Genomic DNA, 23,608 nt, shown 5'->3' with positions numbered 1-23,608 from the left:
TACTTTCTTCCTAACACACAACTTTCAAAACATCAGCCTGACTTAAAAAAAAAAAAAAAAATGTTTTAGAATAATAATTGTTTTACTTCAAGTACTCATTACAGATATGATGGGAATCTCCAAACATGCTCATATTATCAGGTAAGTGGTTGAAACTTACTTAATAGTTTTAGTAATATTTTACTTTTCCAAATCTTAACAGCACGAAGTACTTTACAATATTAGAATGATATCTTCAACATATAATATGGAATTCAAAATATCAAATAGCTTTGCACAATATTTTTGTGTTAATAAGGAAATATTTTACTTATTTTTTTAAAAACTGAATATAAGTATGAACATGCAGAAATTAGTGTTTCTTTTTTTTAAAAAAACAAAGGCAATTAGTAATGGTATCCCATTAAATTCTGACATATAAATTGAAAAAAAAAATCATAGCAGTAAAATAATTTAATAATGATAAAATTATTCATACTTATTTACATAATTACAGAGAGAAAGCCAAGTTCCTTAAAAATAAGGAGAGGGGAAAGGACAGTGGTAAATACTGCACCGCAAAAGATTGCCAAAGTGTAAGCATTTTCAAATCGGGATCTCGCTTACTTCTAAACACTTCTTTAAACATTTTATAAAACTACTTAGCTTATTTCACGAGAATTGAACAATCAAGTTTATACATGTATTTTTACAAGATGTAAGAAAATTAACAATCATATAATACTAACACGGACTAGCTAATAAAGAAAAGAAAGAATAAAACCCAGAAAACATTTAAAAGAAGTGCCAAAGGGAATAAATAATAAGTAGATACTTTGATAAGAAATGCCTTCTACAAGTAAACTGTTCCTGACAGAAGCACTATTTTACAGCAAATATGATACAGATCTCTTTAACTGTAGAACTCATACACAGAACTACAAAAAGTCATAGAACTCATACACAGTAAGAATCTCTATGCTGGATGAAAACAAATCTCACTTTCTAACTGCAAGAAAACTTTGATTCATATAGAAGTTGTCTTGATACATATAAAAAATTGTACACGGTTATAAAAAGTTTTACTTACAAGTTAACTACAATATAAAATTAAAAAAAAAAAAAAAAAAACAAGTATACGAGTTATCCATACAATACTGAAAGAGACTAGCTAATTAAGTAGAGAGAGAAATCTACATACAAGAAAATCTCACCTTAGTCTTATGGTAGAGTTAATAAATGTCAGGTAAATCAAGTTTAAAATTTAAATAATCATTATTCATATATTCTAACTACATTCATAATTTTTATTACAATAAGAGATGAAAATTTTCAGGCAGGCAAAAAGAAATATATTTGTTTAAAAAAATCTATAACGTATCAGAAGTTGTTTAAAAAAATGGATCCATTAAACTAATACTTTTTAGTTTAAAATAGAATATTGTCAAAGGAATCGTAGTGAAATTTGTAAAATTTTTTAATAACTTCATAACATTTATTGATACTTGAAATTTATAAAATAAGAAAAATATCAGTCACCTATTCAAACATGCTTCATTAATATTATATTATATATATATAAATATAAAGAGAGAGAGAATGAAAGTGCAACATTAAAATACTAAAAAAGAACTTCATTTAGGTGTTTGTATTATAAAAGAATACGGTGAGGCTAAAAATTCAATTCCACATGTTTATAGCAAGTATTGCTAATTATTTCATACATAACAATTCATATACATACATGTATATTTACGAAGTGGTGGGGTCAACAATTCATAAATTGCAAAAAATAAATAGACTTGTCAAAGACAAATCAACAAATATGAAATGAATATAACAAGTAAAAATGAATTTCCAACAAATAAAGTTAATAAAAGAGTTAATTAGAAATATATTCTAAAAATTAATATTTTTAAAAAAAGAAGAGAAAGCTGATTAATTAAATTTATTAATCTGCATCATGAAATTTTAGTTAAAAAATAAATCTTACTACAGTCATAATTACAATTACAATTAATGACCAAAAAGTTAAAAGATTTCAATGAAAAAAATTTAAATAAATCAAACGTATCTATAATAATAATATATCTAAATATCTTAATATATCTTTAGATATATTTAGAATAATATATATAAAATCTTATTTCCAGTATTAAAAATTTCTTCTTGCTTTGATTCTAATACAATAATAAAAAAAGTTCAAAAAATAATTAAAAAAATAAACATTAAAATAACCAATAAAAGATATAAATACCATTGAAAATAATTATCATATAAAGATGTTTATAATAATTGCAAATTAACAGAAGAGGGGGGGGGGGAATGTCAGATTGACTAAAAAATGTAAAAAGAAAAAAAAAAAAAAAAAAATCAATATAGTAAAATTTTGCAAAAAAATTAACAAAGAGCAAGAATGAAAAAATTAATAAAAAAAGTGTAATAGTAAAGTTCAATAATTAATTATTTAAGTTAAATTAAAATAACAAAAGAGACTACCATTTCCATTTAATTTAAGATAACACTTTATAAATTATTTTACATAGAGTATAAAATGTTTTTTAAAATGTAGATAAAAAGATATTATATTAAAAACAATTAAGATGGATCCTTTTAATAATAATACCAAAATTTCAGATATTTTATTAAATATAATAACAGTCCTCTACTCTCTTCAAGCAATTATTTTTAAAATTCTAAAATTATTTTACATAAACATTACTTTTTTAGGTGAAATATACCTTAAGTGACATTTTAATAGTGTTATGTCATCAAACTTGCAAAAAGCAAAAAATTGCAGTAATTCTAACATATATTTTAATCACAATTAATTAATATTAGCAGAAATAAATATTCCCAACACTAATCTATCACTGATCACTTAGTACGAAGGGATTGTTATATATATACAACATTAAGCTCCATAAAAACAGAAAAGCTTTGACAGATATTTAAAGTAAAACAATTTGATCACATAAGCAATATATAAATAACAAAAGATCTCGCGAGACAACTTCTATTACATCGCCAATAACCGGAGAGCCCAGTTTAACACATAAAATATAAGCAATATCTTTTTTTAATGATACCTATCAAATTAATACATATCCCACATTTTACATCTACTTATTCTACAAAATAAGCATATAAAGTTGAGTATCACAAATAAAAAAACAAACAATACACTTTGATATAATGCAATGCAACTAAACATCAGCAGAAATCAAATTAATGCCTCTTTCAACTTACATAAGATTTTCCAAATAACAGAAAAAAAAAGAGTGAGATTTTAGTTTCTCAATAATGCCCAAAAGACGATGGTGGCCAGACTTAAGCTCGTTCACCTGAAGAGGGAGTGACACTTTCCATTTCATCTGCACAATGATTCAAAGAAACAGGAACCCTGAAATTCTTGCTTCTGACACCAGTAGCAGGCATACCGCTGTCGTGTCTGGATCTTGTTCTCGTGGGTTGGGCATTAGTTGTTTCGGGTTGAGAACAATATGAATCCATTGCACCATAGCCAAAGTATGCAACTCTTGATGGTGGCAAGATAGAGGACTCTTCAGATATTGGAGTAAGATTTGGTTTAGAAAAAATTGCTGTGAAATGGAAGGTAGAAAATGAAATTAAACACCATGGAAACAAATTTAACAATACATAATTTATTAAGTAAAAAACAAACACATATATATTCATGAAGGCAAATTTAAGTTAGGTTTGGAAATTTTACTGAATTATTCTCATTTTTAAATGAAATATTTCTCAAATAAAGGGATAATAGATAATTAATATGACAAAAAAAAAAAAAGCACGAACATGGAGCTTTCAATTATTTGACAATTTTAGTAGAAAATAAAAGTTACCAAATTCTAAATTTATAAATTAGGATTTAAAATTTTTGGAATATTTCCTGAAATTTATCAAAAAAATTCATCAATTACAACTCTGTGCAAAAAAGAAAATATTTTAATTATAAGAAGTCCCAAATTAAGTACAAATGACTACAATATTAATAAGGAAATTTTTATTTTTATCCATGCAAAAGATATCACTATGAGAAACTTTATCTACTTTTAATATATAATCTTTTCTATATTAAAAGATTGGCAAAATGCAGAAATAATTAAATTTGTTTAAAGTTCTATTTTTTTACAAACAAATGGAACTATTTCTGTGAAATGACTATGAGAAATTAAGTAAGAATGAAATCTGGCTCTATTTAGAAAGTTCATGAACACAAACAGAAAGGTGCAAAACAATTAAAATAACATTATTCTAATATCTGACAATTTAGTGGAATCATAGTCACAAAATAACATCTAAATGATTTAACTTAAATAAAATGTAACCAATACTGTTTCATAATATAATTAAGAAAACTGAGCATGCATTTCAGATCAGTGCATTGCTGAGCATGCATTTCAGATTTTTTCTGACTGCACCCAAAGTATGACACAGATGTACCATTTTGTCCACAAGACCAACATGTCAAATTTTATTTCCCCAAGTAATTGCATTTCTTTTTAGTTATTGTGTTCACATATACATGAATATACCGATTAACAAATGCAGATTTAGTCCAAAATTTAACGTACAAAAAATATTCTGATGATAAATCTATATATTTCATTCATATAGCTCTTCGTGCTTTTGAGTTATATTGTTCAGATGCACATTCATACTTCCCTTTACCAATTTTGACAAAAATCTACAAACCTGATGCTAAGATTAGATACCAAATTTTATTGTTTTAGCCCAATGTGTTTTTGAGTTATTATATTTACAGACAGATAAATTATTATAAAATAAATTATTCTCAAAAATGAATTTCCAAGACACCAACAAAAAATCTGAAATATGGAGATTCATCAAAATCTGAAAATTTTTGATGACTACCATAGCCAGCTTTGCTACTATTTTGACAAACTGTTTGACAAGATGAAGAATAAATTATTTTGTAAGACAAAATAAATTTACACTTTACCTGGAGAGGAAGCGGATCGTCTCAAGACAGGATGTTCAGTAACAAAGACATTCTGAACAGGAAGGACAAGCTGTTTATATGAATCCATGAATCTAGTGCTAGGACTAAATACTGATGTTGTAGACTATTAAAAAGAAAAAGAATAAAAAATCACCTTATAAAAATCTATGAATTCTGAAACAAATTCAGCAATAAAATAAACAAAAATATCAAATTTATAAACAGTCAAATTATGTCGTTTGTTTAACATTAATAGTATACATATTTATGTTTAACATGCAAGACATATCATCAGTTAAGATTTCCAGAAACCTTACCAACACACCAACAAGAGATTAATCCAGAGTTAATTTTTTTCCCATTTACTTTTATATGAAAACAGAAAAGTCATTAAATATAAAATGTTATAAAAATGCAAAGTTTTAAGTTATTTTCATTTCAATTTTTTTCAAATCCTGTAAATTATAAACAAAAAGACATTGTATAATTTATATAAATACAATATTACTTATTCCATAAAATGCTATCAACATTCAGGCTTTGACAGAAAAAAAATCGTAAACACGTTAGAATGATTAATGAAAATTTAAAATCCACAATCAACAGAAAAACTCACTCCATCTCCAGACCATCCAAGCAGTCTTTCATCTTCACTGGATAAACAACCTCGAGTAGGATAAAACACAAACAACATCACCCAGATAGGGAATAAGTATTTGATAACCTTGGAAATAAAAGAGATTTCAGAAGTAGCTATTTATAAGTTTTGAAATTATAATTCAAAATATTGCAAATATAATAATAATAATAATAGAAGATGTTAGCTATTTTTCATAATTGTTCTTTGTAACTAAATTTGACATAATTATATTTTATTTAATGATGATAATTATCTTGGATAGATATATCTAACAGATTCTAATGAAATAAAAATCAAACAGAAATTTATTAACAACTTCAGGAAACATATTACACAAAAATTTTTTTTACACTATACTGCAGGCCAGAAAACTATTTTTCAATGATACTAATTTGGTTATGCTATAAATTCCTGCTATTAAAATAAATAAATAAAATTATTTTTAAATATAATTTGCATTAATGCATCTCATAGTTTTTGTACAGTTCAAAATATAATTGCATAATTAAACATTTTATTATTTCTTACATAATAAAATTTTTTAAGATTTTTTGCCACTTTTACAGAGAAGAAAAATATTTGCGCGTTTTTCGGACATAAACTCCAAAATTGATTTTGTTCTTATTTTATTACATATATAAATATATTGATAGATAGGATATATACATACATACTATGCCTTTTAACTTACTAATTTTGTTAATTTTTTTCATTAAAAATAATGGATAAAACAAAGCAATTTTTAAGATAAATTTTTCATAAATTTCACTATATTCATATTTGTTATTTTTACCATATCTTGAAAAGTTTAAATAGCTAAGTAAACATTTAAAGTCAATAAAGCAAAGTAAACATTTAAAAGTCAATAATATATACTTTGGGTAAACAAATTGGACACTAAAGACAATTAGTTAAATGCATAATTTAAAACTATTAAATTTTATTCATATGAATAATTCTATTTTAATATATTTCAATTGTTATTGTTCTAGCAATAAAATTTGTAGAATTTTGTAGCCAAATGTGCATGGCAAACACAAAATAATTCAATGATGGATGATGTTGAATATTGTAACTTTCAAAGAAACAAAATTTTAAAAGAGTAAAATTAAAGTTAAAAAATTTTTTGATTTATATATATATATATATATAAAGCTCAATGTGTGTGTGTGTGTGTGTTGGCACTCTACAGAGAAGACCATTTGACCTACAGCTACCAAATTTGGTACGTATATACCTTGGAGATCGGGAATGGGCACCTGGGGTCCCTTTTAATGAAATTTTGATTAGAATTTTAATTCTTAATTAAAAACTAACTTTCCCACCAAAAAATCCTTTCATTTTCCCCACCGCCAAATGAGTAAGGCTTCAGTTTCCCCTCCCCCAACAGCAATGAAGCTAGGGCTAACATTTTTCGGCCGATTATTTCAAACAATTCTGTTTATTTTCTTAATGTTTTATGCATTTAAAATTAAACATTGTTAATTAATTGATCTTTCAGATTCATTCTGAAGTACTTTTGAATTAAAATAAAACAGATTAAAGGAAATTAAAAATGTCTAATCTACATAACGTTACCCCAACTGGCGTAGAAAAATTCACGCATTTGCGTTACCGTAACTGGCGTTGAAAATTCACGCATGCGCATTGTATTCTGATTGTTTACATTTCAACGGAAGCGGACTCGATTTAAATTATTTTTAGGTTAGTTGTATGCTTTTGTAATTAAATTTTATTTATGTTAGTTTAAGTTCATCGTTTTTTAAGTAATTTTTTTTACCTGTTTTGACCGATTATTTTAAACTATTCTGTTTATTTTCTTAGTGTTTGATGCATTTAAAATTAAACATTGTTAATTAATATACCTGCTCAAGATGAATCTGAAAAAATTTTGTTGACAAATTCTTGAGATATTACATAAATTAAGAAAGATATTCTTTAGTGCCCATAAATGATCAGTGACTCTGTTTTCAATAATCATATTACAAAAAAAAAAAAAAAGCTTTGTTTCAGTAAAAAATATTATTATATTAATTGCAGATTAATCATTTCCACTTTAATTTAAAGCATAAATTCTATGGGAGCTAACAGAAAATTGGAGAGATACAGATTATGTTATGACTGAAGGCCTTTATAATATTCTGTGTGAATTGAAATTTGAAGTTTTAAAATATTTTAATGCAGAAGCTATTAAAGAAGGAATTACATAAAATAGTTAATTATTAAAATTTTAACGAGCATTAAGATTGGCGAACCGGCTGATTGCCAAAGGCGGCTAGTATATATATATATATATATATATATATATATAACCAGATTTGGATGTCTTCATATGTGCAAGCAAGATAAATTTACAATATTATGGTACAAGATTCTCAGGCATAAATTACGATACTAGTAAATAACAGAAATGTGACAAAATAACAGAAATTTTTTAATATGACTTACAGAATGGGTTTTTGAAATTTGAGAATCAAAGGAAATAATCAGTGAATTGGATACTTCTGTGATTTTGCAGAATATTACTTTACATGTTTATGAGAAGAAGTCTTATAAAAAACAGAAAATGGAAGAATAATATAAAAAAAAGAACATAAACAAAGATTATAAAAGGATAAAAATTAATAAATAAACAAATTAAACACATTAAAATCTGTGAATTAAACTCATAATCTAATCAATGTTACTCAAAAGGTACATATTCTTCAGCTCGCTCAAAGGTACATATTCTCATGCATAACAAATATTAAAATATAAAGACAATTAAGAGGATATTTAACAATTGTAAAAATACTGCTCAGTAAAATTTTATGATACTATGGCAAATTAATGATGTATTGAATATAATGTTGAGTGTGAAAATGATCAGTTGTATACACAGAAAAATATAACACCAGTTTAGCAATATAATAATACTTTAAAACACAAACTTTGAAAGTTATAAACTAATATCTTCATCATTACAAGATAATTTGAAAGAAATTCCCTAAGAAAACAGCTTTAAAATAAGAACAAAGAAAAATTATATATTAAGATGGAAACGTAAATATTTAAGTAAGTTTATTAAATTTTCAAAAGTAAAAAAATAAATTCACATGTAAAATGCAAGCAAATAATTACCATGAATGTGGCATACACAGGCGAATAAATATTTTGGGTATAGTTCTGTAAGTGAAAAAGGAAAAAAAACATATAATGAAATTTCAAAAATTCCTCTTATATATAAATAAGCTTAAATTCTCAAAATATTGAAGTCTCTTGCATGAAACAAAACATAAATAATTCAATACTATCTCTCGGAATAATTTACTGCCAATTGTCTTAATTATCTTTAGTTATATTATGACTGTTACGACAATACAAGATTTCACTAAAATTTCTGCTGAAGTAATAAATGTCTATCTCATGACAATATAAAATTATTCAAAATGATCGTCAATTAGAATTAAAACAAGCATATTGTTCACTCCCAGATCTTACAGAAGTAGTTGCTTCAAGGGGAGAGAAAACCTTTAAACATAGAAATAAACATATATTTACACCATACAAATGTTTTACTTGCTGTGTAAGATGTACTAAAAGATGCTGGATTTAAATTTACAAAACAAAGAAGTTTTATCATTCTTATCAATTACAGCATTCTAATTATATTGTAACAGCACAGAAACAGCAACTGGTTTTGTTGGAAAAGGATTTAGATCAAACAAATTTTGCATATAATTAACAATTAAAAATAAACTGATTAGTTTTTAAAAAGAAACTCAAGAAGCATTTATTAAGATGTGCAACTGAAATGTTGTTAAAGCTTTTCAATATTACTTAGTGATAGTAATAATCAAGATTGTGTAAGTGTTGAAATAATTTTTAGATTTACATATTTCAAAATGAAACTGGTTGAATTTTACTTCTTTTGGTTTTTGAAATCATGCAGCATCTCCAAATATTACATATTTACATACAAGGTCAAAGGATAATTTGCGTCTTTACATCTAAATTAAAATAGCATTTTCCGCATCAAAAGAATAATCTCATTCATATAAATATTGTTAGAAATCATGAATGTTATGTTTATATATATATATTTGGACTAAGCAATTTTTCCCCCGTTTGTTTAGTTTTTCCATTTTATTTGTATTTTATGTTGCAAAGACTTTTTTGATTATTTAATACTGGCTATTATATCCTCCTTAGGCAGTATTTCGGTGATTCATCTCTGGCATCTAATAAATAGTATATGGAAATCAAATTTCTCTTTTAGATGCATTTTCCTGAAATGATTGATATAAAACAAAAATAAAATGTGATACAGAGCTAGACTTGTAGTTATTCACAAAATTGCATACTAAATTTGATATATTTAGGTCATTGTGTTTTTCAGTTATTGGATTTACATGTTTCTGAAAGTACAAATCAACAGACAATGAACTCTGTTAGATTTGGATCAAAATTTGGCAAATAATACAGATGGTTTAGTAGATGATAAATCTATGTACTTAATTTTATTTACCTAATTCGATTCATTTTATATTTATTGTGTTAACTTATATTTGAACAGCCAAGTAGACTTCCTCTGCATGGACTTGACTCAAAATTTGATAGAAATCTACAAATCTGATGTAAAGACTGTACATATACCAAATTTCCTCCATCTAGCTTAAGCAATTGTTTTAAAAAAATTATCTTTGTCACAGGCAGACATTTCCCAAAAATGGTTTCTATGAACACAGGGATGTCAAAAGTATGGAGATGTAGTGAATGCCTATCATAAATCATATCATATATCAGTAAACTACAGACTCCTTCCAGGCTGTATGTGACGTAATTGCCATGCCGCTCATCATCCAGATATTGATGCTCCAAGCTTCTAAAAAACTATTATCTCCTTCTTTTCAGATTGCTCTCGCACTCTGCCTTGGTGAAGTTCGTAGTATAAATGGAATTTTTAATTTCTTTAGTTAAAATGTAAATAAAATTATTTTTCTATAACGTCTCAATAATTGGAGCCGCAATAAATACACGAAACCCTAATTACGACACAGATTAGTCAAAATTCCTTGAGTTTGAACCTATTTGATGATTACAATATTTTCTCTACATTTCATATATGATAAAGTAAAAAATTTTAATCTTTTTTTACATCGTATCTCACAAATACTCTTTAGCTTTCTGCTAATAGTATAGATGGTTTGGTAGATGCTAAATCTATGTACTGTCAATCTAATTCTATTTATCTATCTATGTAACACTTCATATATGACAAAAGTAAAAACTTAATATTTATTGTAATATGCCTTGCAAATAAATACTCTTTAGCTTTCTGAGTGTAATTTAAATATGACAATATATTATAAAATTTATAAAGAAAAATTTTTTAAAATTAAATTCAGATTCTGATTTTTAATACATTTCATCTATTTTTTTTTTTTAAGTAGTAATAATTGTAATTCACTCACAAAAGGAATTTCAATTTATGAAAATAACTTCACATTTTTTTTACACAGCAAAGAAATATAATTACGATTAAAGTACTATACTTACAAATATTTCACTGCAACCAGTTGCATTTCCTCCCACTGGGAAAAAAGGATATTGCAATGGTTTTAGAAAATGTTTATACAAGCAATAAATACTTTTTTTTAAAAAATTCTGTGACATTTTAATATTGCACACATAGTAATTAACACTAATTTGCAGTTAGGATTTTAAAAACTGCCATAGTTTATAAAATGAATTTGAAATTTAAAATATTTAATTTCATCATTAATTTCCAAAAAGATATTTTATTTAACTGAAGCAACATTCAAAATTCAAATTCAATTATTTTATATAAAAGGTATCATTTCATTGATGTATTTTATTTCAAAAATATCTCAAAGTTTTAAAATCATTCCTAACATATTAGTAAAATAATTATCTTATTATTAATTAGAATACCAATAAATGTTCTAAGGAGCACAAAATCAATAAATGACTAAAAATAAAATAAAACTTACAGATTTGTAATGATACAAAGTAAGCCAAAGACATTACAGAAGAAAACTCATAAACCATGATAACACTGAAAGAATAAAGAAGTAAAAATGAACACATTTCATAAATACTACAAGATATTTGAAATAATATTTAACAAGTAAATAAAACAATAACAAACTAATGAATTTCATATAAAATTGAAGCACATTAAAAGTAATAATTATACAAGTGAAGTAAAAACCATGATCTTTGAAATATATGCAAACAACTATTATATTTATAAATTTATTAAAGTTATACTTTATGCTTGTACCATTATTATATTTAATCAGAAAAAAAAATAATTCTGATTTCTCTTTTATGAAAAATATCCATATATTCTTTTGCAAGTTTATGATATCACTCATGCACCACATATATGGGTAGGAAAAATATATATCACTTTTTTTTGGTCAGTAAATATATTAAGAAGTGGTAAAAATGGATACATTTTCATATTAAATAAAATTTTAAAATTTAATATTAAAACATTCATGTTATTTTGCATCATAAGGAAAATGAATGCTTTAGCTTTTACATTAGCTAAAATACTTGATGCTCCCCCCCCCCCACATTTCAGGAGTTATTTTAAAGAATAACATCTTAAGTGATATACAATTGTAGTCATACCATCACACATTAAATCTTATTTATTAAAGTCATTGCACATTTGAGTTATTCCATTTACATACATGTGAAAGGACAAATATTTAACAGATTTGATTTGGAAGAAAACTACATAAAAGTCTACATTTTAGATACTTAAATTATGAACTAAATTTCATTTATCCAAATCATTGCATTTTTGAATTAATGCAGACATGCAAAAGAACAAACCAACAGTCAGTCAGCCTCATGAAAAATATAATTAAAAATTTGATCTTATTTAGTTGTTAACCTGTGTATTTATATTTTTGATACCAAACCTGTGGTATCAAAATGTATCTTTATAGCTCTGTACATTTTGTTCCTATTTTGCACTTATATATGGGAAGACATCCTCTGAAAAAATGTTGTTTAAAATTAGACAAAGATAAATTTCATCCATCAAACTCAAACACTTTTTAAATTATCATGATCACAAACAAAGCGACAGATATAATTCCAAAATTGTGTTTTTCAGTTTCCGGGAACTTTGAAGGATGGGAATTCATCAAAATTTCAAGTTCAGACCTTTTGATAATTACTATGCAAATAGAAATGCAAAGATAGCAATACAGTTTCGAAAATTATTTCATTAAAGATTATATGAATTTAAATTATAATATCCTTTTTATAATTATTTTAAATGTTTGAAGTTAATACATTAAGACATAAATAAACTCAACCACTAGAGCACAATTTCAGTTAGATGATGATAAAAATAAAGAATAGTGCTGCCATTATATTCTAAAGCTATATACATTTACTTTCAATACATAACACAAAAAAATATTAAATATGTTTGAAGAAATGGTTGTTACCCTCATTTTTCACACAATTAAGATGTGTTCATTAAAAAAACAAAAACAAATATGGATAAAGGAACAAATAAAGGAAAACAAACATAAAATATGAAGTAATATAAATAAGTAATATAGAAGTAATTCAAATAAATTCTACAATTTTATTATATATTACTTAAAAATTATCGACCTGATCCGATGATTAGGACAAGTGAACACAGCTGAGAAAAGTGCACTGACATAAATAATACACATATGCAATCTATCATTTTTCACAATAAATTATAAAGAAATTTATAATTTTATACTTTTTAAAAATACATTATCACCTTATAAACAATCCATTATGCAATAGAATGGAATCTGTTAAAGCTGAGTGACACATTTTGCACAGTTAGGTGTACTTTGCAAAAGTGAAATCCTTGAATGATATTTCAAAGGTCGAATCATCATTTAATTATATAACATTTTTTAACATCATTTAATTATATAACATACACACATGATATCCACATATTACTCACCTCCAAAGATCTCTTTTTTGTTCCCATTTAAATGAGTCCATTGCTGAAACAGAATTGATCTTCTTTGTAATGTAGATTCCAGCTACAACATATAACTGAATTCCTAAGAATTCCGCAAAAGACAATAGAATCCAATGAGGTGCTAGAGAAGAAAAATGCCAAATCAATAATAATAATAAAAGAAAAAAAATTCATTGTTTTATAATACACAACATAGTAAAGTTTTCCTAATTTCTACAAAGATGTCATAAACACAGGCATTCCATACATACTACAGTCAAAATAGATCGTGTATAAAATATTGTGACATTAAATTATTTTAGAAAAACAATTATCTGTAAACAATCATGAATAACTATTTTTATTAACCATCTGATACAGCATAGCTGGATATGAAACAAAGATAATAAATCTTTCACCATTGTACAGTTCCAACATTTGGATATAACTGCTCCCCCCCCCCAACTCACATTAACATATTTGAGTACAAATCAACAAAAAGAAGAATGGCAAAATAATAAATAATTATGAATTAAATGTTCAACTTATGAAAGTAATTTAAAAGCAACAAAAAATGTGGCATAATTATTTATCACTCTGCAACAAAGAGTTAAAAATAAGCAGAAGATTAAATTAACAGTTAATTAAAAATGTCTATTAAATTTATTCAGATATTTTTTGAACAAATAAATTATTTAAAAGCATACAAACCATTTTTTTTAAATAACCATAAAACCATACATTTTTTAAGGAAAAAAAAAAGCAACCAAGCAACCTCCCCTCTTAATATAAGAAAATTATAAACACAAAATAAACACTAGTAAGGAAAAGTTATGAAATGTTTTCTTCCTAATCAGTCTTTTAATGTGAGATTTTTTTCTCATAAATTTTTTTTTGGAGGGGATTTTTTTTTTTTTCAAATTTAAAGGGAGTTTTTAATTTGATAAATAGCCTTATTTTTATTTTCTAACACTTGCACATTCGAACATGAAATAAATCAAAATTTTACACTCACAATAATTCATATTGCAGAGTTATTCACATTCAAAAAACCAACCACCAACTTTACAAATTTGGCTAAAGATATTTTACAATGTGGTGCTTTTTATAAATTAAGAAACAAAAAGTTCAAAATATGCATAAATGTTTTAAATTAAACTATCAATGAGATTATGGTAAAGCTAATCCACAAAAGATTAATTCTCAAAATATTACAAGTATTTACAAATTATTACAAAACTTTTGTTCTCAATTAATAGAGACCACAAGTGAAAGAGGATCAGTCATCTAGAAAGAAATAGCACCATTTCTTCTATAACAATTTTCAATATTAACTCAGTATATATAAGTAATGGAACTCAACCCAATTCAATGTAATTCAATAAAATTTCAGAAAAAAACCAGTGTAAAAAAATATTTTTTAATAGTCAGAATTTAAATTATTTCATTTGCATATACAAATATTTAGGACATTCTAGGAGAATGTTAACATAAGAAGTGAGTTGTGATATAAACAAATCAATGGAGAAAATCAATAATTTTCTCCATATATATTAAAGGAAGAGAGAGGCATATAATAAAAACATTTCATAATCGATTAATTAAATTAAAAAAATATATATTTTATTTCTATTGGTGTTTGTTCAGAATCAATTATTTATTTTAATGAGAATAATTTATGACAATGGCATTGATAATTTTCCTCTTTGCATTACATGTTGTCACAAACAGACTACAAATGATAATTACCGAGGCATTCTTCTGAAGGCGAGAAATGAGTCATTATTCCCAAAGCAGTAATTGAAGAAAAGAATGACAAAAATCCAGCAAGTAATGGCATAATAATCCTAAAACAGACAAATATTAGCTTTTATTATATTCTTTGTAACTATTACTAAAGACCAAATACTCAACTGCACTGGTAATCTTTCATTTGCAAAATTTTTTATGCAGATCATATTTTTTAAAACATATAATAAAAAAACTATATATTTTTGCAAATAAAAAAAAATCTAAATAGTATAAAAGGCATTTAATTCCTCATTGCAATTTAATTTTGAGCAGAAACATAATACTTAAACTTATAATATATCAACACTTAAAAGTTACAATGTTGTCAATACAGACATGGTATTATACATTCAAACATATTCATATTTAGCATCTTTGGTTTTTTAAAATCATTATATAAAGTCTAGGAAAAAGACATTATGCAATTTCCTTTTTAAACTTTTTTTTTTCAATATATTTAGGTATATTTCACAAGACATGAAACATAAAATGAAGCTCAGTATCAAGATTGAAATAAGCAGCAAAACTATATTTTACATATAATTTATTATTTTGAGTTGCAGAACAATTAACAAAAAAAAAAGTTGTAAATAACTCAATTATCTTTTTTAAAATTAAAGCATAAAGGTAGGAAAATGGGAGAAAAAAATTAAAAATAATTGCTTTTTTGTACAATATACAACTATTTGCAAAAAAACACATTGCAGGAACCCTATAAGTGGCAAAAAAGTAAAAATTCAATCACACTGGTTTCTTTTAAGTAGATTGTTAGACACTTCATTTGATACAAAGGCCAAATGAAACAAACTCTTATATCCTCGAATTTCACATTCTTGAAACATTATTCATTTATTGCCGAAATTCCAGCAAGTGCAGTGACAAGATTTATGATTATATATATATATGTCATTTCCAACTCAGACCAGAGACTTGGTATTATTTTCTCATATTCTTCTTTTTTAAAAAGTAACATTAATGATGCACTAACACTTTGTCCCAGTCTAAGATCAATATCCAAGGTATCTATAACCTCTAATCCCCTTCCTCCTCCTGATTGCCATATCACTGACAAGACTAGCAGATAAGTATCCAATTACCAATTATGAAATTTTACATTTTTAAATATTGGCAGATATGGTGACACACACACACACACACCATTACTATCTAAATTCCCATACAAATATTTTAGCAGAAAAAGTGGAAGCCAAGAAATCCCTTAACATATTCTTTAAGAAAAAGTACTCACCCTCATAAACTCAAACTATGAAAGTCTACCTAGCTGGAATAATCCTAATAATAAAGAAAAATGATGAACTGCAGAAGCTTGCTAAATATGTCTCAGATTATGCTGAATTCTGCAGCATGGTTTTTAATTGACCCATGCATGAAGTTGAAAGGGGAGAAATCTTTGGACTATGCCAAATAGTCAAGATACATAATTCTTAGCTTTTACATTTACAACATATATGAAATTGATTAAAATAAAGGTAAATGTTATAAAAAAAGTTTGTTATTTTAAACTTATATGAACTCATTTAATGATGATACAAATTTATTTCATTGCAGTAATTTCAAAGGATAATATATATATATATATATATAATGAAAATCATTCAATATGTACCAAAATAATTAATGTTACTTTTTTTTAAATTAATTTTTATTTCAAACTCATTATTTGAAGTGTAATAAATATTCTCAATTAAAAAAAGTTTTAAGATACATTAAAAACTATTTATTTGTTTTATTGTAACATTAAAAGAATGAAATTATATAACAAACATTACATACCAATTTATAAGCTTTTGTTGATGCAGAATTCTAGATACTAAAGACCAGTGAAAATGACTAAGAAGAATGAACTGAATCATTTTTAAATAAGAAGCAATATATTCCATTTGGTATAAACTGTTCATGGCCATCCATTTTATTATTCTGAAATTTAAAAAATAAACTTTATTAACTCTTGAAATAAAATGCGACTTAAAATGAAAACTTGCTAAAATAATTTTAAAACAGATAAAAACAATATTTTAAATTGAATTTTTAAGAAATTAGATACCAAGAATAATGGAAAATTCAGGAGCCTATTTCTCCCTCATGAAAAGAATAGATAAAAAACAATATCAAATGCTCATTCTTTCAAAATGTAACATTCTAAGTGCATAAATTTTTTTTAAATTTATTTTTTACATATTTGCTCTAGAGCAAATTATTCTGATATATTATAAAACTTTTATCAATAATATATTTTTGAGGATTCAAAATTTTGATTATATACTAGAAATATATAATTCTCCAGCTTTAAAATTCACTTTAATTATATTTTATTCAAAATAATGGACTATCCGGAAAGCTAAATATTATTTGTTGATCATTTTAATTATTTCTCTAAATAAGATCACTGAATTTTATTACATAAGTGAGTAATATACAATAGCAAATATATCCGCACAAATTTAAAATTTTGTCTCTTCTTTAATGCAATCTGCAATCTAATAAGCATTTGTAGAAATTCAGCAAAATGGCAATAGGTTTTTACATTTTAACTGACATATTTGTATATGTTTTAACGTGTATTTCCATAATATCATGAATTATCAATAATGCATAAATAAAGTCTTGAAATAAAAGCGCAGCATACAACAGTAGCTTTGCTAAAAGGATAAGTTCTTGATAATCATCACATAACAAATAACAGTTTCTTATACAATTGTTTATCATATTTCTTAATAAATTATAGTATCCAGTAGAAGAATATCAATGCTGGGTTAGAAAAATAGTTGGATTATAAAAAAAGAACGAAAGAGAACATTTCTTATGCAAAATATCTCATAAAAATGTTCTTTCAAAAATAAATATTATTCCAAAATAAAAGAGATATTTAATCAATAAAATAATGAACAAGATGCATTTTATTTTTGAAAACAGCATTAAAATAAATCTATCCACAAGGAAAAATGTTTTATACAAACAAAGTTTGAAATATTTTGCTTAGCTATAGAATGCTTTCTTATAGCTGCTATCGGAGTATTAAATCATGAATATACTTCAGGCATCCTGTTAATATTTAATATATTTCCAAACTATTTCAATAGCATATGATTAATTTGTCCTAATAAGTGATTTTAAAATTGCTGATTTCTTTTTATTGCTCCTTAAATTTTTCTACATTAATGTCATTAAAAAATTATTCATTGCTGTAACAGTCTGAGAAGCTATAGGAGTAGTGCAAAATATTTACTAAATGACAATTTAGGCACCTTGATTGCTCTAGAAACAAAATCCTATCTAATGATAATGAAACTACTAAAAGTATATTATGGTATTTTATAATGTATTTTTTTAGACATATGGTGAGGGTGAAAAACAATATTGGATAACTGAAATTCTACTATGACATCAATTGTCTAACAAATTAGAAAAAAGCATTATAATTAAAAATAAAACAGTATTAAAATTGGTTCAAAGATTACTAATAATAGACCAAATATCTTAACTTACAAGCATATAAGTTCAATGGTAGCAAAGTAAAATACAAGATACTGATGAATTTGTGGGTGGTGTAGAAGATGCAGTCTGGTGATGCGAAACAAACATAGCAACAGCGTACTAAAACCAAAAAAGGTCAACAAAGAATTCCTAAAAAGGAAAACATCGAAAAAAAATATATATTAATGTAACTAATTAAAATATAAAAACACTTTAATACAAATTGCAGGTACTTTTCTGTTAATTGAATAACAGTTATCATCATATAAATATGATGAGCAAAATGCATTTTTTTATCAATGGATAAGTTGCCAAAACATGTAGTTGTATCAAAAATAGTAAATATAAGTGTTGTATCAAAAAGAAAAAAATATATATCTTAATTATACCTTAAGGTTATTACATTAACCTATTTTCACATTCATTTTAGATGATGTTAAACTAACAGAAAATTATCCAATGATGTAACATGAAAACAGAAATGAGTAAGATAAAAAAAAAAAAAAAAAAATAATTTCAATATTTTAATTTGCAACTCATAAATTAATTTCAATATCATATTAACATGATTTTCATTAAAACTACTAGAAAAATAAAAATAGTGTGGAAAACCTATGATTAAACTAGAAAAAAAAAAAGAACTATTTTGAATATGAACAAATAATATGACTATAAAGTACAGATCAGGCAAAAGATAATAATAATAATAGATAGAGCTTCTTTTTTAAAAAGGGCCAATTTATTCTATAAAATCTATAAACAAAAATGAAATGCATAGATGTTTTTTCCTCTAGAGAATGAATTGTCTTCAAATTCTGCTCACAAATGTTATGAAACATTAAAAAAAAAAAAAAGACTTTAGCAAGTATTATAATTAATTAAATAGTACTTGTATATTAACTGCATGCTATTGAAAAACTTTTACAGCATATCATTGGCAAACTCAGTCAATATACAAACATGACATCATTGGTAGTAATTGTTAACATGAAGCTAACACATTAGTAAAAAATTAAATAGTTACTTTATTATTAAAGATTATGCTTTTACAATACAAATGAAGAATTACATATATAACCAACAACAGCTGCACAAAAATCTTTAGAAAATTGGATTTAAAATAGGTAAAATATAGGAAAATATATTTGAAAGAAATTTATTTTACTTTATTGATAATAATAATAATAATAAAACATGTCTTTTAACTTGAACATTATTTTTCAATTTTCTGATAATTAAAAATTGATTCAAAGTTGACTACTTGTTTTTTAATGGCAAATGTAGATTGAAATTCAATATTGAAAATGTTTATAATTCCATATGTAAACATATATCTAAGTTGCCACACAAATTTTCATCACATTTTATATTTCTCTTTTAATTTTTTAATAAGTTATAGAAAAAATTAGTTTGTAGGAGCTTTTAAAAATCATTTGGAATAGTTTGTAAATTAAGAGGTTAAAATCCCTTGGTGCAAAATGTTATTAATATATATAATATAGGGAGAGAAACATAATTCTGAGTCTAGAAAAACACTCAATGGGCAAAACAGCTTCATTTTGCTTTTTAAAGCCAAACATATCCAAGAAAGACAAAACTATACTACACCTTTTAAAGAGTATGCACATTAAAAAGTGTTCTTTAAACTGCTAAGACAATACATGCATTAAAGTTGATTGAAGCTTCTAAGGTAATTTTCAAGTACAGTACTACCAAACCATTTTACGGCTCCATCCTTTTTCATTAAATTTCCTGCAGCACTTTACTACTATTAGTATACATAAAATATCCATTTATCAATGCTTAATATATTATTTACAGCTTTATAAAATATTATTTATATGTCTTGCAGGTATAGCAGAAAATCTAATTAGCTAACACAATGGCAAGAAATAAAATGAATCCTAAAATTATAATAATGGAGAGACAATTTAGCATGACATAATAAAGAGGATATACAAACTTCTAGATTTCAATTTATAAATATTTCAAGCAAAATCTAATTTCACTTATACAAATATTTCAATTTTTCAATGAAGCTTTTTAATAACTAAGTTATTAATAAAGAAAGATTTATTTAATTCTATTTTTGAAAACATAAGGACTAACAAATATTTTATTAAAGAACTAATATTTTATTCACAGACTTATTTAAATGAATCAAGTTCAATTTTGTCTGCCTTATTTAACTGAGATTTCAACACTATTTGTCCAAATTTGGTGATGAAATGTCAAGTGATGGACAGATGATGATAGTGATTTGAGAGCACCATTGTCCAAATAAACTACAAATCTCTGCTTCAGCCACTACTTTATAATTTCGCACATTTTTAAGGAGACAAGCATATACTTGATTTATGTCCAACAAATCATACATCAATATGACATTTAATTACTTGATTGAAAGATGCAACGTTCAGTTTCAATTTAAATGCATATCTCAAGAAGAATAAACAATTTTACACAGAAATCCAGAATATAAGGTTACATTGTAAAAAATATTGATAAATTAATATTTGCTAAAAAACAGGAAACACTTTTTGTTATCCAATTAAAAAGAAAGAAAGAAAAAAATAAGAAAATATTCATGAACCCACAATTTAGAAGGGGAGAAAAAAAAATCAATTAAAACAAATTACATAATGAAGTTTCAATAAAGGAGAAATCAATATTATTATATGGAAAGTAAAATGCTATACCTACCTAACACATGCAGTAGTATCATAATAATCAAAACATCCTTTGACAACAACATCATTAGATATATTCTGCCATGTGGTATTGCTATGCTTATGAGGTAATAAATTATGCCAAAAATGCTCCATGATCAGCACAATACATCAAACCTAGAAATAAAAATTGCTTCTTAAGAAAAAAAAAAAAAATCATTTATGGAATTTAGTTTTATGAATATTTAACAAACATTTTTAATTCAATGCTACTACTCTTTACAAAATTAGACTTTAAATAGCTATTTCAATCATTTACAGAATATCTGTGTACAAACAACTAACATTATAAATATTATTTTGATTCAGTAAAGTTTTTGAAATTCTTATTCCATAAAAATTAGCATTTTGGAATTTCCAGTTCTTAATTCATCTGCAGTTCTTTTAAAAATGAAATTTTAATACATAAATATGAAGATATTTACTATTTGTAACTAATGACTAATTTACTACAAATAATTCAATTTATTCTCTTAGATTCCGATAGAAATGATTTTTATTTAGTGCGTCATCGTAGAATAATATATAATGCGTATTACAAGAAATAATAGAATCTTTATTAGTTAATATATTTAAATTTAATAATCTTAGAATGCTATAACCATTCAGCAATTAGTTTGATAAATCAATACAAGAATCATAATAGATCTAAACTTTGACATTATTGCATAGATGATTAAAATTTCTACGCATTATTTTGCGTTTGATCAACTAGATCAGAATAACACATCTATTTTTTGCTGTTAAATTATTATTTAATTAATAATAATACCTAGAATAAGAATTCTATCCCGAGAAATTAGTGTAAACAAACAAGTCCTAATAACTGATTAGACAAAGCATTCTAGTTCGATCAGATTTGACATTTCGAATGAGATAATTAAATAAAGAGCTAATACAGAAACGCCTTCAAATCAGATGAAATAAAAACAAAACTAAGGATTTGATTACCGTAATTAAAGTTCACATTGCACTTTAAACGATATTTTTTTCACTAAAAAAATTTAGTGAACTTGTCCGTCAAATTTCAGAGAAGGAAGGAAATTGGACGACGACTTGCGCGCGCAATATCTTGTTTACGAGCTACGCATTTTGTATTTGTATACATTGTTGTCAAATTAGTCATTGAGATAAAAATGTCATTCATTTTTCAGAAAGGCGCGTGTAATGCGTTGCAAGATAAGGAAGTGAAAATAAGACAAAATATAAAGGTGGTTCCTTAGGGATGAGCAAATTTTACCTTCAAGTTTTTTTTTCGATTTTTAAAAAGTTTTTTTTGAAATTGGAAATATGTTATCTTGTTGCCAATAAAAGATTGCTTAGTTTATAATTTTCTGCTATAATGAATGTCGCTCTAGAGCTCAACAATGAACCGTTGATACGTTGTTGAAGTACAGAATTTTAGAATTATTATATAATTATAAGGTATAGATAAGATCGAAAGTGATGATAAGATTAGTCAAAAATGTTACAGAAAAAGCATCTATAGTTTGCCTTTATTTAAAGAGACAGAACTTCTGATTTCAAAACGATTGCAATAAATGCACTTTTGCGATTTAAATGGGTCCATTATGAAAAAAAAAAAAAAAAAAAATCACAAGATGTGCATCTTTACTCTTATTTATGCTTCAGGACTGACTTTTGTGTCATAAAACCAAACGCTCAATCAATGTTTGATGTTTATCCAGTGGTTTAGCGACTAGACAAGAGGGAGAGCATGTATAGATGCCATGCGAGCTAGTTTTGAGGTCTTCATGAAACAAAGCGTTAGTGTATTTAAGCCACTTTTTGATGCTAAATATAATGCGGTATATAAAAAAAAAAGGGCATAGCCTCACATCCAAAGTGCCACTAACATTTTTTTAAATCTCTGATGATGAAATGTGGTGGAGATGAGGAATTTTTGTATATCTCTTTCGGCGTTTGCCCTAATATTTTACTGCAATAATCACCGATAAAATAAATAGATAGAAGCATAAAATACTAAGATGTATGTAAAATAATAA

The 23,608-nt window shown here is 25.2% G+C and overlaps 1 protein-coding gene across 1 annotated transcript; it reads right to left on the bottom strand.

Moving 5' to 3' along the window:
* Positions 1-2,603: 2,603 nt before the first annotated feature.
* Positions 2,604-22,851, bottom strand: LOC129988527 (uncharacterized). Its single transcript, XM_056096772.1, has 12 exons — positions 22,554-22,851; positions 21,577-21,719; positions 18,886-19,023; positions 17,173-17,316; positions 15,337-15,434; positions 13,588-13,729; positions 11,600-11,664; positions 11,145-11,179; positions 8,727-8,771; positions 5,583-5,690; positions 4,967-5,090; positions 2,604-3,581 (listed from the first exon to the last, which is right to left on the bottom strand). The coding sequence occupies exons 2-12, from the start codon at positions 21,696-21,698 to the stop codon at positions 3,310-3,312; spliced, it is 1,293 nt and encodes a 430-aa protein (XP_055952747.1). The 5' UTR covers positions 21,699-21,719; positions 22,554-22,851; the 3' UTR covers positions 2,604-3,309.
* Positions 22,852-23,608: the final 757 nt, after the last annotated feature.

This window comes from Argiope bruennichi, chromosome 10, assembly GCF_947563725.1.
Source record: "Argiope bruennichi chromosome 10, qqArgBrue1.1, whole genome shotgun sequence".
NCBI classification, from domain to species: Eukaryota; Metazoa; Arthropoda; class Arachnida; order Araneae; family Araneidae; genus Argiope; species Argiope bruennichi.
The sequence above is the reverse complement of the archived record's forward strand: the minus strand, read 5'-3'. Positions and strand labels throughout refer to the sequence as shown.

Excerpts from the sequence above, each read along its gene's own strand:
- LOC129988527 (XM_056096772.1), bottom strand. The coding sequence starts at position 21,698 with ATGGAGCATTTTTGGCATAATTTATTACCTCATAAGCATAGCAATACC. Across the intron at positions 8,772-11,144 it reads CTGGTTGCAGTGAAATATTT|AACTATACCCAAAATATTTA; the intron begins GTAAGTATAGTA and ends TTTCACTTACAG. Across the intron at positions 5,091-5,582 it reads TTGGATGGTCTGGAGATGGA|TCTACAACATCAGTATTTAG; the intron begins GTGAGTTTTTCT and ends TCTTTTTAATAG.